Below are 16713 nucleotides of genomic sequence, written 5' to 3' on the forward strand. Positions count from 1 at the left end.
CTTTTTTTTTTTTTTTTTTTTTCTTCAAAATTAAGATAGTTATTTTTTAATCTAAAATATACTCTCTTTCATTTTCGACAATGCTCTTCCATCTATTTGGTAGATTTGCAAGGCCCCTTTTCCAAAATTCCCATGTCCATGATGAAAGATCTCCTCCAGTATTGTTCTAACCTCGTCTACAGAATTCATGTTTTTTTTTTTTTTGTCCAAATGATTTTGAAGACTGCGGAATAAATGGGGGCAGTGTCCGGCGAATATGGTGGGTGGGGCATCGTTCTGAGCTAGGAAATCAATAACCAGAAATTGATGTCTTGTAAATGTTTGTGAAAATGCCTACATGTTATCAATTTACCTGTATTCAGCTGTACTGGTGAAAGTGACTTGGCAGCAGGTTAAAAGCTACATTCAGAATGTACACTAAGAAATATATCAGCAAATTTCATCCAAAGTCATGTGATAGTTCTATTTTTATACTGAAATAACTGCAGTTCATCAAAATCTCTAGTTTCTAACAGGATTGGGAAATTTATATGGAGAAAACATTATGAGCATTTTAGAGTTAAGATAATTCAGAGATCTATGAGTTAGGCTTCAGTTATGTAGAATTAATTTGACTTATTGTTTGAGTTGATAAAATATGTATCCTTAAAGAACTGGCAAAAATTATTGAAGAGGAGGAGGATAGCCTAATGAGTTTTACTTTTCTTTTTACTTTATAGCATTTTGAGAACTGGCCTGCCAACTTACCTTTGTGTGTTCATGCTGAAGGGACTACAACAGCTGCTGTGATACTACTTGCTGAACTATATCAGAGACCAGTGCATATTTGTCATGTGGCTCGTAAGGAAGAGGTAAGTGGGAAGATGCAGATGTGCACTTCTCTCTCTTTCACTTTGTAATAAAATTCATTTCAGAAGAAGCACATACTCACATATATAAATACACCCAAGTGCATGCACATTTTCTTTATTGATTGCTCACACTGCATATACAGATGCTTGCTAGTGCATGCATGAACACTCTTTAACACACACTTGTATTGCAGAAGCAAAATGAAGATAAAAAGAATTCATTAAACTGGCAGTACATCAAATAACAATTGCTATTCCAATGGCAGATGTCCATTGAGGCTGTAGGAAGGACTCTTTTAACTGTTCATCCTCCTTGACTTATGATATTGTCACTTGACATCATTTTTTTTTCTTCTGTGGGGAAATTGTGTAATAGAACTTAAGTAGAAAAGATTAATATCACAAATATTGAAGACACCAGTTGTATGAATCCCTTGCATGACAAACCATACTGTGATAATCCAGTAAGAGAAGTTCTACATAGTTGCTCAGTTTACTAAATCTCGAGCTGGCTGAGCAACCGTATCGATTAAATTTCTGCCTTATAGATGTGGTGTCTGTTCTGTCTTTTCTGCAACTACTGTTGTGGCCTTGACTCTTTGGAGTTGGCTCATTTTCTGTCATTTCCATTCAGTCATTCCCAATTTACTCATCTATCTTGCTCTAGTCACCTGTATTGTTTCCACTACCCACACACTAACAACTACATTCATTCTTTCGTCTACAAGAAGACTTTCCTGCACATGTTTTTATTACTATTCTTGATTGCAACTGTTCAAGACCAACAGTAACTGTGATGGTCTTATCAGCCTCAGAGGATTTGTAAAAGTCAAAGGCACATCTCATTCCTCTACACCAAATCAATAAACTGGATGGTTATGACTTGTACATCATTGTAAGTCTGTTCAGTGAAAGGTTGATCTGAGATGCAACACCTATAGTCTGGAATTAAGGTATATAGGAATTTTAACTACATGGGTTAATCCTAGACAGTATTTGACTGTTTATTTGAAATGTTATTGTTGCATTCCTCATCACTTTCCCTCTAAATATTGCTACTTCCCCTATTACTACTCCTGGTACCCTGTAAGGGAGCTGCTGTTGTTTGCTCAACCTGTTAGAAATAGCACTCTGTATTAAACTACACTGGATAATGTGGTCTTATATAGAAAAAGCAGATGGTCATTGTTAGAACACTTTTGATGATATAGATCTGCTGGTTAGGACCAACCTGGAGATTAAGCAACAGCTCTGTATCGAGTTTACTAGTCTGCAGTTGGCTGTATCTGTGCCTATAGTTTGCTGGCGATCTTTTTGCTGGACAGAACTGGGCTGACTGTATATTTTTCACTTAAAACACTGGCAACAGGAACATAAAACTTTGTTGTCCATAAATGCCTGATGCCTTTACTAAATTTCTAATCCTTCCTCTATTTTTAGATCATGATCATCAAAGCTGCAAAAGATGTGGGTATTCCAGTAACCTGTGAAGTTGCTCCACATCATTTGTTCTTGAGCACTGATGACAATAAAGTAATTGGTGAAGGCCGTTGCCAAGTACGACCTTCATTGCAGACCGCTGAAGACCAGCAAGCTCTTTGGGATCACATGGACGTTGTGGACTGTTTTGCCACTGACCATGGTGCGAAACCATTTTTTATTTATTTTTGTTGTTGTTTAGCCAGAAGACAACCCTGATCAAGCAGATCCTATAATCACACATTCTAGCTATGACCATCCCATTTTTTAGAGTTATGTAGGGCTACATCTTATGTCTTTCCTTAATTAAAATGGCAGGGTATTATTTGAAGGATATTTGGCTGTTATTTCTAGCAGACCAACTGAAAACAGAAGTTCCCTTGATGTTGAAGTATAGTTTGATTTCTCTCTCTTTCCCTTCAGTACTTTTAAGTTAAAGTCCTATATTGCTGATCCAAATGTCATAGAATAGAAAAAAAAACATGTCTGTGTGTCTATATCCAGAATTATCCAGTATGTTTAACTTTTTTTTATATCTAGGGGTGTGTAAACAGAGCTACAATGCCTTGGTTATGGGGGCAGCATTAGGCATTCATATTGGTAGAGCATGTGTTAAATAAGCACCTTCTCCTGCCAATCTTGTGTTTTGCAATGACAGCAAACATTACAAAATAACCAAATCTTATAAAATAAAAGAAAGCATTCGAGAATCTGAAGGGTTTGGGATTTAAAGTTTAGGTTAGGAGTTAGTGTTTCGTTGTAATTGTATTTTTCAACACATAATTCCAGTTTAAGGGTGGGGGAAAAGGTAAGAAGTCAAAAACTTAGGGGTGGAGGTTATTTCTAGCATATTGAAAAAACCACATCAAGGCTATGTTGTGTGACAGTTCAGCAGGCATTCATGCATATGGAAATAGATGCTTTTAAAAACAACTGGTTGGTTGTGCCAGACAGCTGTGGAGTTTTTCCAAAACTGGACAATGTTGGTGGGGATATTAAATGATCCCCCACTCCCAGAACCTTAATTTGTGTATTTTTTTACATGAAATTCAAAAACAAATTTTTAGTAAAAAAAAGTTTTGAAACAAGTTGGCTGGCAAGATTTTGAAAAGCTGTTTTGGGGGCAAAATCATAATGTCTGTTGTAAACATAAGGATCCAAAGAAATTTTTTCGTGGTAGTGGAGGTGGGTGTAGTCACATATTCTGTGTCTCATTTCCATCTCAGCAGCTGTAATGCTATTGAAGTATGTTGTTTTTCTTTGCAGCTCCACATACCTTAGAAGAGAAAGACAGTGAAAAACCACCACCAGGTTTTCCAGGTCTGGAGACAATGCTTCCTTTGTTACTGACAGCTGTTAGCGAAGGAAGACTCACTCTTGAGGTAAAAGATTTTTGTGTAACACACAACTAGAATACAGTATCCAATTGTTTCTTTCTCTTAATTACTTGAAAGGTTAGTTGGAAAAAAATTCTAATGAGGAAGTAATAACAAAGCCTTATAAATATTTTGATCAAGGATGTTATTTTTTGTTTTTGTTTTTCCCCTCTGCTTAGCCATAAGGAGAAGGGAATGCTCATGATCCTGTTATTTTGTGAGGGCTTCTCAGATTATGGTAGAAAGTTATCCTCAAACTAGAGACATGGTCCAAATGTTTGCAGCATAGTTAACCGTGCTAAAGGCACCTAATGGCAAGGTGATAATGTTAGATCTGGCTACAAGTCTACCACCAAGAACTTTGAACATAAAGAATTGTAGCAAATGCTGCAAGGCATCTCATCTATCACTAACAATCATACCACTCTATTACCCTAGACTGGTACTATATTTTATTAACCTCCAACGGATAAAATGCAGGCTTTACCTCAGTGATGCTTGAACTCCTCACAGGAAGCCAGAACAAATATCATAAGGTACTTTGTGGAATGCACTTACGACTGAATTTGCTCTGGAAGATGGTTAAAATATTCTATTGTTTCATTGCCAGCTTAAGTTCAAAGGATGACTTTATATTTTATTTTGAAGTTGATAAATTCTATAGTGGTATATTGGGTCAAATTAAAATGGTATTCTGTTTAAAAGAAGTTTATTCATTTATTTCTCTAACATTCTGGAAAATTATAAGTCATTGGTTTATATTCATATACTACTCTTACACACTTTGAAAATAGGAGCCACTTTATTGTAATGTGATTCATTGATGCTGGTATCCCATAACTGAGTGTTACATAACTTAAAACTGAAAGTAAATATGTTTGATTTTGTTGCATTAACTCCTCTTTTTCTATATTTTAGTTTTTAAATTCTGACAAAGCATTGTTGGAATTTTGTTGTTCAAAAAAATTTAGGGAAACTCTGGGATATAACTTATTTTTCTTTCATTCCTGGCTTTTTGCCTACTTTTATTATTTATTTATGAGTGAGACACAGCAATCACTTGGTAATAAGCTGTGACTCGAAACACTGTTGCGTACCTCTTACAAAAGCATATAATTTAGTTTTTGCTAATTGACCTGATTAACAAAGCAAATTTTACTGTCACTTCAAAATCAGATTTTTTAATATTGCATTTGATGGGCTATAAGTGTTTGCTATAAGATATCTGCTTGGCCAATCATTGCTATAATGCTTTTGTTACCCTGTTTCTTCTGAAATACACTTTTTCTTTCAATTAATTTTTAAAATAATGAAGAATATAGTAAGATAACTTAGTTGATATTAAGCAGATATTTGGAAACCTGGAATTTTAATGGGAAGTTTTAATTTAGATCACTTTGAAAAAGTAAGTTTATACCAATAGAACCAAGGGCAGTCTCAGGCAGGTTTGTATGAAAAAGGTTAAGCTGAAAAAAATAACTAATTGTAATACAATTTCTCCATCATAAGTAGTTCCAAACCCACTGACCCATGAAAACATGTTTTTCTTAACACAATGAGAATTCAACAGACTTTTCTAATGAGGCAACAGTAATTCAAAACAATTGATGTGCTTTTTACCTTTCAGGATATTATACTACGATTGCACTCCAACCCAAAGAAGATTTTCAACTTGCCTGATCAGCTTGACACATATGTGGAGGTGGATATGGACACATTTTATACAATTCCTAAGCAACCAAAACAGAGCAAATGCAAGTGGACTCCATTTGCAGGACACCGAGTGTGTGGAGCTGTTCGTCGTGTGGTGATCAGAGGAGAAATTGCCTTTATTGATGGGGAGGTGAGTATTCTCTCTCTATATCTATCTATCTATCGATCATTCATTTGAATGCAGATGATTGATAAAATAGGGTTCTTATCAACCATCTTTGAGATTAATAGTTGCCAGTTGTACCTTATATTCATGGCCAAGATTGACTTTGCATGACTCAGTCCACCTAGCTGTCTGTATGTTCATTGTACTATCACTCATAGTTAATATCTTCATTATCATGTCCTGTTTTGAGCATGCAGTTGTTTTCCGTACCCATTTCAAATTCAAATCCTATGAATGTTTCTGATTTTGAAAGTGTAGCTGCTAGAATAAGAATAGCCTGGCTAAAGTTCAGAGAGCTCCTACCTCTGCTGGATGACAAAGGGCCTCTCGCTCAGAGTAAAAGGTAGACTGTATGACACATGTGTACAAACAGCCATGCTACATGACAGTGAAACATGGGCCATGACTGCTGAGGACATGTGTAAGCTTGCGAGGAATGAAGCCAGTATGCTGCACTGAATGTGTAATGTCAGTGTGCATACACGACAGAGTGTAAGTGCCCTGAGAGAAAAATTGGATTTAAGAAGCATCAGATGTGGTGTGCAAGAGAGACAACTGTGCTGGTATGGTCATGTGTTGCAAATGAATGAGGACAGCTGTGGGGAAAAAGTGTCACACCCTAGCAGTTGAAGGAACCTGTGGAAGAGATAGACCCAGGAAAACCTGGAATGAGGTGGTGAAGCATGACCTTCAGACATTGGGCCTTACCGAGGCAATGACCAGTGACCACGACCTTTGGAGATATGCTGTGCTTGAGAAGATCCGACAAGCCAAGTGAGACCATAGCCCATGGCCTATGCCAGTGGGTGTAACCAGCCCGCTTAAGGATACCCCTCATTTGTTGGACAATAAACTTTGCTTGTGAAGACTTATTGAGGCAAGTGAAAGGAAAATCCACTCGTGCCAGTGGAACGTTAAAAGCACATCTGAACGTGGGGTGTAACCGGTCCATTTGTGAGTACCCCTCATTCATTGAACAATGAACTTTGCTTGTGAAGATCTATTGAGGCAAGTGTAAACAAATCAAAATTGCTGACGTGGCCGATGACAGTACCGCCTGATTGGCACTTGTGCCAGTGAAACGTTATAAGCACATCCGAGCGTGATCGTTGCCAAGGCCATGGACTGGCTCCCGTGCCGCTGACATGTGAAAAGCACCATTCAAGTGTGGTCGTTGCCGTTGTTGCCAGAACTGCCTGACTGGCCCTCGTGCTGGTGGCACGCAAAAGCACCCACTATACTCTCTGAGTGGTTGACATTGGGAAGGGCATCCAGCTGTAGAAACTTTGCCAAATCAGATTGAGCCTGGTGAAGCCTCTGGCTCACCAGTCCTCAGTCAAACTGTCCAACCCATGGAAAATGGACGTTAAACAATGATGATGTTTCAGCATCTCTTCAGGTTTTTTGTGTCATCAGACAGAAAGAATGGTTGATAGACACTGTGATGTTTCCTTCTTCATGATTCAGTTTTCAATGTTAGTTGAGTTCATTTAATGGTAATATCCTTGGACAAAACATAAATGCCAGCACATCCAGTTATGCTCCCTTTAGTAACCAGAATGTGTTTAAGAATTTACATTTTTTTTTCTTTTCTTTTTTTAACCAAATTTGAACTCAGGTTCTAGTTCAACCCGGATTCGGTATAGATGTTCGCTCATTACCACAACCAACATCATCAACTCAACTACCAATCAGTGAGCAGTTGACTGTTCAGATTCCGACAATGGCATCATTGTCACAGCCGCCATCTGAACCAACAAGCCCTCGTAAAATGATTCCATCAACGACACTAACTGCTGCCAGCAACCAGCCTGGCCCATTTGCCTTCCCTGGTCGTGGCCTTCCAAAGATGTCACAACCAACACATGAATCTCACCAGGCTGCTTATCATCACGGTAAGTTAAAACAGCAAATGTTTTCTGGATGTCCTTTCTCTCTCTCTCTTGTTTATTTATTTATTTTTTTTGTTCTCTACCACTCTTCCTCCATCTCACATTCATAATGAATAACAAGAGTTGCTGAATTAAGTAGTATTTTAATCCCTGCAGTCACTGGAGCAGGAGGGTTTCTTATTTTCAGTTTTTGTTTATGTCGGCATGGGTTATGCAAATTTAAACGCTATATATATTGTTATTAAACAAGTTGCTTCATTATAGCTGGATGCTCTTCCTGCTAATCACTCACTCATCTGTAAAATAAGAGTGTAGAGCATGTTACCTGTTCAAAGACCAGCAGATGTTACGTACCTTACACAGGGACACATGGTGGCTGTTCTTCAGCATCTTAACTTCCGAGATATATCTCTGTTGATCATGCAAATTTGTAAGGTTCCCTCAACCATCTTCACAGAGACTGGTTGCATATAAAAATATACCCATGACGCTTGTAGAGATTGGGTTTATTGATTTACTTTTTTCAGGTTGGCTGTTTGTGAAAAGAGTTCAGCATGTAACCTGCTTTTAATGTCTAGTCATTAAACTACTGTCAAAACTAAACTAAGTGTTTCCTATGGTAATGTGTAGACAGTTAGTACCAGGTAAGTTGTAAATATGTTTAATATCTCGTCTAGAGCAGTGCTCCGCAACCAGTGTACCACGGGATGATGCTAGGTGTGCTGCAGTGTTACCTGAATATAATTTTTTTTCCCTATACTTTTAGTTCAGGTGGGCCACCGAATTTTGAAAAGAATGTGTACCGCAAGTGAAAAAGGTTGCGGAGCACTGGTCTAGAGCATGGCATTAATATGACTTTGATAATATCACTTACTCAGTACTAACATCACTCTACAAGTTATATATAATACTATTCTATGCATTTGTATCATCATCTCTATCATTAACCTTGATTGGCCATTGGATTATCCCTGTTAGTTTACTGCAAGGAACCAATTCCTTTCTTAAGACTATGTTGGCAGATTGGGATGAAAAATTTGGGGGTATAATGATTGTGTCTTGAGGTTTTCTTCTGAGAATTTATCTGGTCTACTGCTACATAGTATTTAATTTTTATGTCTGTCATGTTTGGTGTGCAAAAGTTTGTGTATTGTATTAACTGATACTATCAAAGTGAAGTCACTAAAGAGAGAGCAGTTTTATTTCTATTGAATCTCCATTTCTTTAATATTGTTATGGAGAATGTTATTTTCATTAATAAGTTGGTATATATACATACACACACACACACACACACACACACACACACACACACACACACATATTAAAATATTTAGTAGTGTATCTTCATTTCTGTTCCCCTAACTAGATCATCAAAAGTAGTTATCTACTATGGTACTTCCACTGTATTTGAATTTTGTAGAGGTACTGGCAGATCATACAGATAATTGTGTCTGTGATACTTTCATTATGTCTGATCTCCTTCCAACTGCTACAAAAACAAAAAAAATTAGCCTTATTAACATGTGGGGAACTAGATAGCACAACTATGTCCCACCATCTTACCCATTCCATTCACCTCATCAGAAAATTGTCCCTTTAAATGCTTTTTTATTATTATTTTCAAGCTTTATTTTATTTTGTTTATAATTTTAAAATGTTTCTCTTGCTTTGTTTTTTTTTCTTTGTTTCTTTCTCCACCCCTTTTCCTGTATTTCTCCCTCTCACTTGTGTTTTTCACCCTTTCCCTTTTACCCTATTTCTTTGTCTTTATTATTTGTAAAATAATGATGACCTTTGATATTTACCCATTCCAGGGAAACCAGACAGAAAAATACTACAGTTGGCAGGTACCACTGGTTTGCCTGTGTCTTTTACTTTTAAAAAAAAAAAAAAATTACTTTCAATTTCTGCTTTTCTTTCTTTATCTTCCCCTCCCTACCCATGTATAACCCTAGCTCCTCTGGTTCAAGTGATCATTACACCAATATCAACTTTTACACCTAAGGCCTACCGATTAGACCCTTTTTGTTTGTGCTTTTCTTTTGTTACTCACTTTTCTTTCTTACCTAATAATTCAATTTATCTTCTTCCATTGATTTTGTTTATGTTGTGGCTTTCCTTGTTTTCCTCTCTCCTCACCCTTATTTCTCTTAACACTCCACTGCCTTGCAAATCTATAAGTAGCTCTCTCTCATATATATATATATATATATATATATATATATATATAATGTGTGGTTCTTATTTTGACAAGTGTGAATATAATTTTATCTCTGGGCTTTTAGGGGATAAAATTAGTTTAGTTCTTTCTGTTTTGCAGTGTTTAGTCTTTTCTTAATTCTTTTTTAGTTATTTGAACTAATTTATGTTCATTTTTTTTTTCTTTTTTACAAACAGATTAAAACACATAAGTGTGTGTGTTGTGTATATGTTGTTTTGGTCATTAGGCTGTGGGCATATCTTCAAGAGTTTTTATTCAATTGTCATGTGAATGTCAGTACTTTTAATACTTTTAAGTTCATAAAAGTTGACCTTAGTTTAATGAGAGATAACTCAGCTGGCCATATAAATGACAAGTTTCTGCACAAGTTTATATTTCCCAAATTTCATTCAGAATATTAGTCAACCCAAGTCTAATAGAAGATATGTGTTCAAGGTGTCAAACAATGAGATCAAACCTGAAACTGCAGTTGTTAAGAGAACTTTCTGCAGTGAATAAATTGTTGTCTAAATTACACAAAAATGAAAATAACACTGACATCATATTTTAACAGATATATTTACCAAAATTTCATTAAAATATCTTGAAATACTAAAGAGTAAATTTATTCAATAAAATCGCCGTTGGCTTAAACCACAGCCTCCAGACGACTTTGGAATCCCCTGCAAGTCTTCTGGGCTGTCTCCTTGTTTAAGTTGATGCATGCTGCCATAATCCTTGCCTTTAGTTCATCTTTAGCATTACAAGGAGTTTTGTTGGTCTCTTGCTCAAATATGCCCCACATAATAATCAAGGGGGTTGCAGTGTGGGAAGTTAAGTGGCCAGATGGGGTAGATCATGGATGCATTTGTTGTAAAATTCAACTGGTTTGCTATCGAAGAAGTTTCCAATTGCAGTTATCAGTTCATCATCAGTTATGAATGTTTTGGCATTCAAGAAGGTCTACAGTACCTGGTATGGGTGGTAACCTGTTGGCGCCAGGTTGGATGAGGGAGAACTTCTCACTCCAGCTCAAAAGTTTTTCACGGCTGAAATTTCCATGTGGTTAGTTGTTATCATGAAGAAACATGATATTAGTCAATTCTAGGTGTTTTTGTGCAACTGTGTCTGCCACCCATTGCAGTTGTTGACAGTACAATTGAACGTTGATGGTCTGATTGCGTTCCGACATTTCCCAGTAAATCACACTCTTCATATCTCATACAGGTCAGCTTGGACTGTGTGACGACTAATTGTGTCTTTTCCAAATGCTTGGTTGTGATTTAGGCTGGACTTGTAATCATACAGTGACAAAATACATAGCTGTTCGTGAGTGTTTTCCTGGACCATTTTTGGAACTTAGGTCTGAAATGATGAAAATATTCAATCAAAAGATATTGCATTTACTTATATGTAAATCAGTAAATAAATAAGCATATATAAAGCTGTGCAGGAACTTTGTTTCCACCCGTGTGTGTGTGTGTGTGTACATACACACATGGTACAAACCTTCAAAGCCTTGCAGCTTTACTGTCTAGAATGATGATGTCTTACATTGGCTGAAAAGTAAGTAAAAGGGTGTAATGAAATAATACTGGCCACAGTATGTGTCTGTTTGTTAAACTAATACAATATTGTATTAATATAATATGCTGTGCTTATTACTACTTCATTATGTCTTTACATTCTGAGTTCAAATTCTGGCAAAGTCAACTTTGCCTTTCATCCTTTTGGGTTCAATAAATTAAGTACCAGTTGCGTACTGGAGTCGATCTAATTGACTGGCCCCCTCCCTAAAATTTCAGGCCTTGTGCCTAGAATGGAAAAGATTATGCCCTTTTACGTACTTCTCAGCAAGTTTAAGACCTCATCATCATTGTTATTATTTTAGACAGTAAGGCTGCAAGGCTTTGGGGGTTGGTTCTGTTAAATAGATGTTGCCTTCAGTCCTTTCGGCAAGTTACTTATTCAAATTACTGTTAATAATTTTGTGTCTTCATTCATAAATCGTTTTTACAAATGAAATCGGTTTCATCCTGATTCTCAGTTGGACTGGTTTTATTGTGCTGAATGTTTTTGGGAAAGACATGATTGCCCTATGGCCCTTCCATTTATCTTACAATTTCTAGAGCTTTGTATCTAAATAGACATTATTCATGCCATTGTTAATTGGAGGTTTCACTTTTGTTTTTATTAATTTTACTTTCATCTTTGCATTGCTTAAGACATTGGTGTGGTGAGTATCCTACTGCAAAATCTGCAGCCCAGAAGTTAAGTTTCTCCTCCTGGTAATAGCTGACTCACTTCACTTATGTTAAGGCATGAACATTACAGAATTTCATTTTCCTGTTACAAGTTATGCCTATATACATTTACTGCATGGCCATATGTGTAAACTGTAAATTGATAAGACTATAATAATGATAATAATCCTTTCTACTCTAAGCACAAGGCCTGGAATTTTGGGGGAGAGTTCTAGTTGATTACATTGACTGGTATTTATTTCAACAACCTTCAAAGGATGAAAGGCAAAGCCAACCTCAGTGAAATTTGAAATAATAGAAGTAATCTTTTCTACTAATACTCTGAAAGGATGAAAGGCAAGCGAATAATACTGTCAATTTTAGATAACAGTAGAATTCCTTGCTGCAGTTAAAGGGATTGCTTGTGCAATTTCTTGTAAAAACTAAAGGATAACCCCTATGATTTCTAGTGAAATTAAGGGGCAAAACCTAGAAAGGAAAAAAGTCTATTCATATAAATGCAAGAATTTCTCTCTCTTTATCTCACTCTCTCCGATTTATATTTATAATATATTTCAAACAGTTATCATTTACTTTCTATATCTGTCTATCTAACTTACTTAATTTGTAATATATTTCAGATGTATTTATAATAACATAAATGTTTCAAACAGTCAGTTACCTTCTTTCTTTCTTGTGGCCTGAAGCAATTCTTTTTAAAGCTTTAAGGCCTTGGTCTCTTTATTGTGAGCTAAGCAGGCTTGAGCTATTGATGTAATCGTTGTAATACTTCTATTTCAGCAATTTTTCTATGTATTTCATTTTGCACTGTAAATTTCAGAGATTAATGGGCAGTCAGGGTTACTGAAGTAACATTTACTTCAGTGCGTGCTCATACCTTAAATTCAAGATGTTCTTTTAAAACAGACAGTTACAGGTAGCTACTGTGATGTAGCAAATGGTATTTACTATCAGTGTGTGCTTGTATGTTCTTATTTAATTGCATTAATGTTTACTGATGCTTTCCTTGTATCTTATATATGTTTGTGAATATATATATATATATGTGTATTATATATTATCATTTTCATTAAACGTCCATGTTCCATGCTGGCATGTACGTATATATATATAATCCTCAACTCTAGACTACAATGATAAAGCCAAAGCTGTTCCTTTTTAGCAAACTCAACAAAGTAGGATTCAAAATCTCTTGGCTACAAAGCCCCATCTTATGGGTATACTAGGACTTGCAACTTATTTGTACATACTATGTTAACTGTTTTCTCTCAAACACCTAACCCGTGAACTTCAGCAAACTTCTTGAAATCTTTTGGATGATCTACCTGAATCTTTTTGTCTTTGACTTCTCTCTCATTACTAACCATGTTGATGCAGCACTCTTCTTTATATTTCTAACCTCATTATCCATCAATCACTCCTAATATTAACAGTCCCTCTACAATCTTCTACTTCTTCTATTTAATAGAATGTCATTGGGGATGACAGTGTGGTAGCGTTTAACAATATCAAAATGCAATGATGATATCAAACCAGAAGAAATATATTTCTGTAACCTCTTCTGAAATGTTTGTGTGCCTAAAACTTTGCCATCGAAAAGACTCTTCTGTCTTTGAGATTAAGAACTTTAACACTAAATAGTTACTGATGCCCTTAATACAATTGCTAATAAAATATTGTTCTTATTATCCATGACTGTATTCAAAGAGCTATTCATTTACTTCCCAAACCTTTCCACTTTGAAACCTATGCTGTACTTTCATTCTACTGTTTTTGCTATTACAATAATGTACATGGTCTTTTCAAACTTGCCACATCTGCTGTTTTATTTCCACTTTAAATTACTTAAGATATGTTTTGAAGGAAATATTTAAGTCCAAGAGTTCTAGTACCTAACTTCCTACATTTCATCACCTTTTCACATATGCTCACTCACTATCAATTGTGGAACTTCATTTCCTTCTGTTTATTCTCACTAAACATTATAAAAACACTAGCAACCACTCAGTTGCCATCACCTTTGATGGGCTTTTGAGTGCTTCCCTTTCCCTCCTTTCTTAAAAATTGTTCTATAACTTCCATACTACATACTCATTCTACTGCTATACACTTTGATACACTCTTAGCTATTTCTCAATGTTATGTAAACTGTTCACAGTGTGCGTTTTATTTTTATTTATTTTATGCTTGTTTAATCCTTAGAGCATTAATTCAGTTTGTAACTATGAATTATGAATCTTTCAAAGAGATAAAAAATAACCATTTATTTTTTGCTAGTTGCTTTATAAGTTACAAAATTCCTTATTAAAAGTTTAGGGTATTTTTAAACACCACCACAAAAGTGTTCTGCATATTAAATTTGATTGAACCAATATGACTATTCCCTTGCTTAATGAATCGGCACTAAATTGAGATTTGTGGAGCTGGGGTAAATGAAACCTTGTTATTACAATTATCTTGTTTCTCTACTCACTACACACCATATATTGAACATATGGAACGTTAACAAGTTATTTGTTTTACAATCATGTGGATCTAGGTTCAGTCTTATTGCAAAAGACCTTGAACTTGTGTCTTCAAGCCATTAACTGTTGATAACTTGGAAATTCCACTCTACTGGCCTACATACAATTGGAAGGTCTATGTACCCTGCTGCTGCTAGGGAAGTTATTACCTATTTAGTGTATTATAACTGTGGGCTGTGACCCAGTTTGTCATGCACTTTGACAACACCTAACTAGTTATTTCCCCATGTATCACATTTTGTTGTCCCTGAAATATCACACTCTAGAGATCGCCAACTGATTAATTTTTTGGAGCATGTAATAAAGCTGTTGTCACTAGCTAGCTAAAGAACCCATTTATCCTAAGCTGACTAATGTAGGTCTAAATGTCCCTACTTGGTACCTATTTTTAAATTTCTTTAAATTCTCTCCACTCTCATTCTATATATTTGATGGTGTGGAAATGTCTTTCACCCACAAAACTTTAATGTAGATCTGAGTCAGCCTCTGTATGTGTGTGTTTTTATATGACTTAATCACTTACAAAAGAGAAGTACACATGACGTTTTATGAGACTTTCAACATTGCAGTGTAAGAATAAAGCAGCTTATCAGATGGAGCTATCCTCACACAGCATGCTTTGTCAATAAAAATGATTCCTAGGGCTCATTTAAAAGTAATTTAAACAGTCATGTTTTTATGTGCACGTGCACTCGAGGTTTCATTAATCTCTTTGAATGGTTGGTATTCTTGTTGATGTTTTTGTTTCTTTTTCTTTTTTAATCCCTTTCAATTTCTGTTTTGTGTGAGTGTGTGTGCATGTAAATATGTATACATATGTATTCATAATACACACATTCATGTTAGTGTCTTTTAAATAATATATATATATCACTATTATTAAGTGCATTTAATTGGAAAATTATTAAAGCATCTAACACAATGCTTTATGACATTTAATTATTACTTTTTATGTTCAGATTCTTCTGAGGTCAACTTTGCTATTTTTCTTTCTGGGGTTGATAAAATAAACTCTGATTACTAGCTTCACTATAGTTAATTGTTCTTTCTTCTCTCCAAATTCCTGACCTTGTGCCTGTGTTAGAAATTATTTATTATTTAAATTCACTCAGTGAATAAAATATTTACTCTGCTAGTGTGATGCAGCTTGAGGTGGGTGGTTGAAAGTAGATTAAAAGACTACTTTAAAAAAATTTATTCTAAATATTGTCCATTATCAATTCTAGTTAGACATTTTTTTAGATAGGTGGGCAAAGTGAGACTATTCAGATTTCTCCCTTCATGCTGTAGAAGAGGTGGGGCATCTGTTTTTAGTACGACAAGATCTAATTGCAGCCAAAGGGAAATAATGTGAGTCCAAAGACACTTTTAAAACTATTAATCAGTTGAGCTGAGTGTTATTGACTCCTGCCACTTACTGACCTCCGACACATGTCTACATTTGGGTTAAGGAAAGTAAAGTTGTACTTGATGAAATTTGGAAACAGGGTAGTGAGTAAGTAGTCAACTACAGTTAAATTCAAAGAACTAGTCTTTGATGAGCGTGATTTTATCAGCTCCAGTACATGTTCAGTAGTTTATCGATGGTCAACTACAATACTCTTTGAGCTTTGAATGTAGATACCTGTAATTGATACCAGTAATTGTCTTGTCCACTGTAGTCTACTTTGGACTGAATTGATGTTGATAGTATTGCTTTTAACAAAGGCACAAGGCCCTAAATGTATGATGGAGAATGGGGTGTGGATATGATAGATTGATCTTAATGTTTGATGGGTACCTTTTTTATTAACCCTTGGATGAGCTGAAAAGTAAAGTCAGTAGTAACCCCAGGATTTAAACTAAGAATGTATGGGATATAACTAAATATCAGAAAGCATTTTGTCTGAAGCTCTAAATATTTATCTTGCCAATCTTGCCATTGGCTGCATTGATAATTAGATTGCTTAAAACCAGTTTATATAGTCATACTCCTACCCTCTGCTGATTTGTTACACTTAGATAGTCAACTACACTCACAGATATGTATATGCACTCATATTCATTATACACACACTCATACATGGTGTTGGAATTGCTTGAGACTTTCTGTTCCCCAACTTTATTTCCTAATTTATAACATTTTCTGTTTGCTTTTTTTATAATTGTTCTCCACTTCTTGTTGTAACCTTTCCCTCCAGATCACTTAGAACCTACTTCCAAGGAGCTTGGCACAGGTATATACTCCTTTTTTTTTTTTTTTTT

At 35.5% G+C, this 16713-nt stretch overlaps 1 protein-coding gene across 4 annotated transcripts in view; it reads left to right on the plus strand.

Annotated features, from left to right (window-relative positions):
• Nucleotides 1–16713, plus strand: part of LOC106882594 (CAD protein) — a 98584-nt gene that overhangs the window by 66892 nt on the left and 14979 nt on the right. The window contains exons 31-37 of one of the 4 annotated variants that reach the window (XM_014933327.2): nucleotides 720–851; nucleotides 2292–2493; nucleotides 3597–3712; nucleotides 5334–5549; nucleotides 7204–7480; nucleotides 9295–9327; nucleotides 16650–16685. In XM_014933327.2, coding sequence (XP_014788813.1) covers nucleotides 720–851; nucleotides 2292–2493; nucleotides 3597–3712; nucleotides 5334–5549; nucleotides 7204–7480; nucleotides 9295–9327; nucleotides 16650–16685 — 1012 coding nt within the window. The remainder of the gene's footprint in view (nucleotides 1–719; nucleotides 852–2291; nucleotides 2494–3596; nucleotides 3713–5333; nucleotides 5550–7203; nucleotides 7481–9294; nucleotides 9328–16649; nucleotides 16686–16713) is intronic. The other 3 variants (XM_014933329.2, XM_014933328.2, XM_014933331.2) reach the window with 3 other exon arrangements.

The sequence above is a fragment of the Octopus bimaculoides genome, chromosome 4 (genome assembly GCF_001194135.2).
Source record: "Octopus bimaculoides isolate UCB-OBI-ISO-001 chromosome 4, ASM119413v2, whole genome shotgun sequence".
Lineage (NCBI taxonomy): Eukaryota > Metazoa > Mollusca > Cephalopoda > Octopoda > Octopodidae > Octopus > Octopus bimaculoides.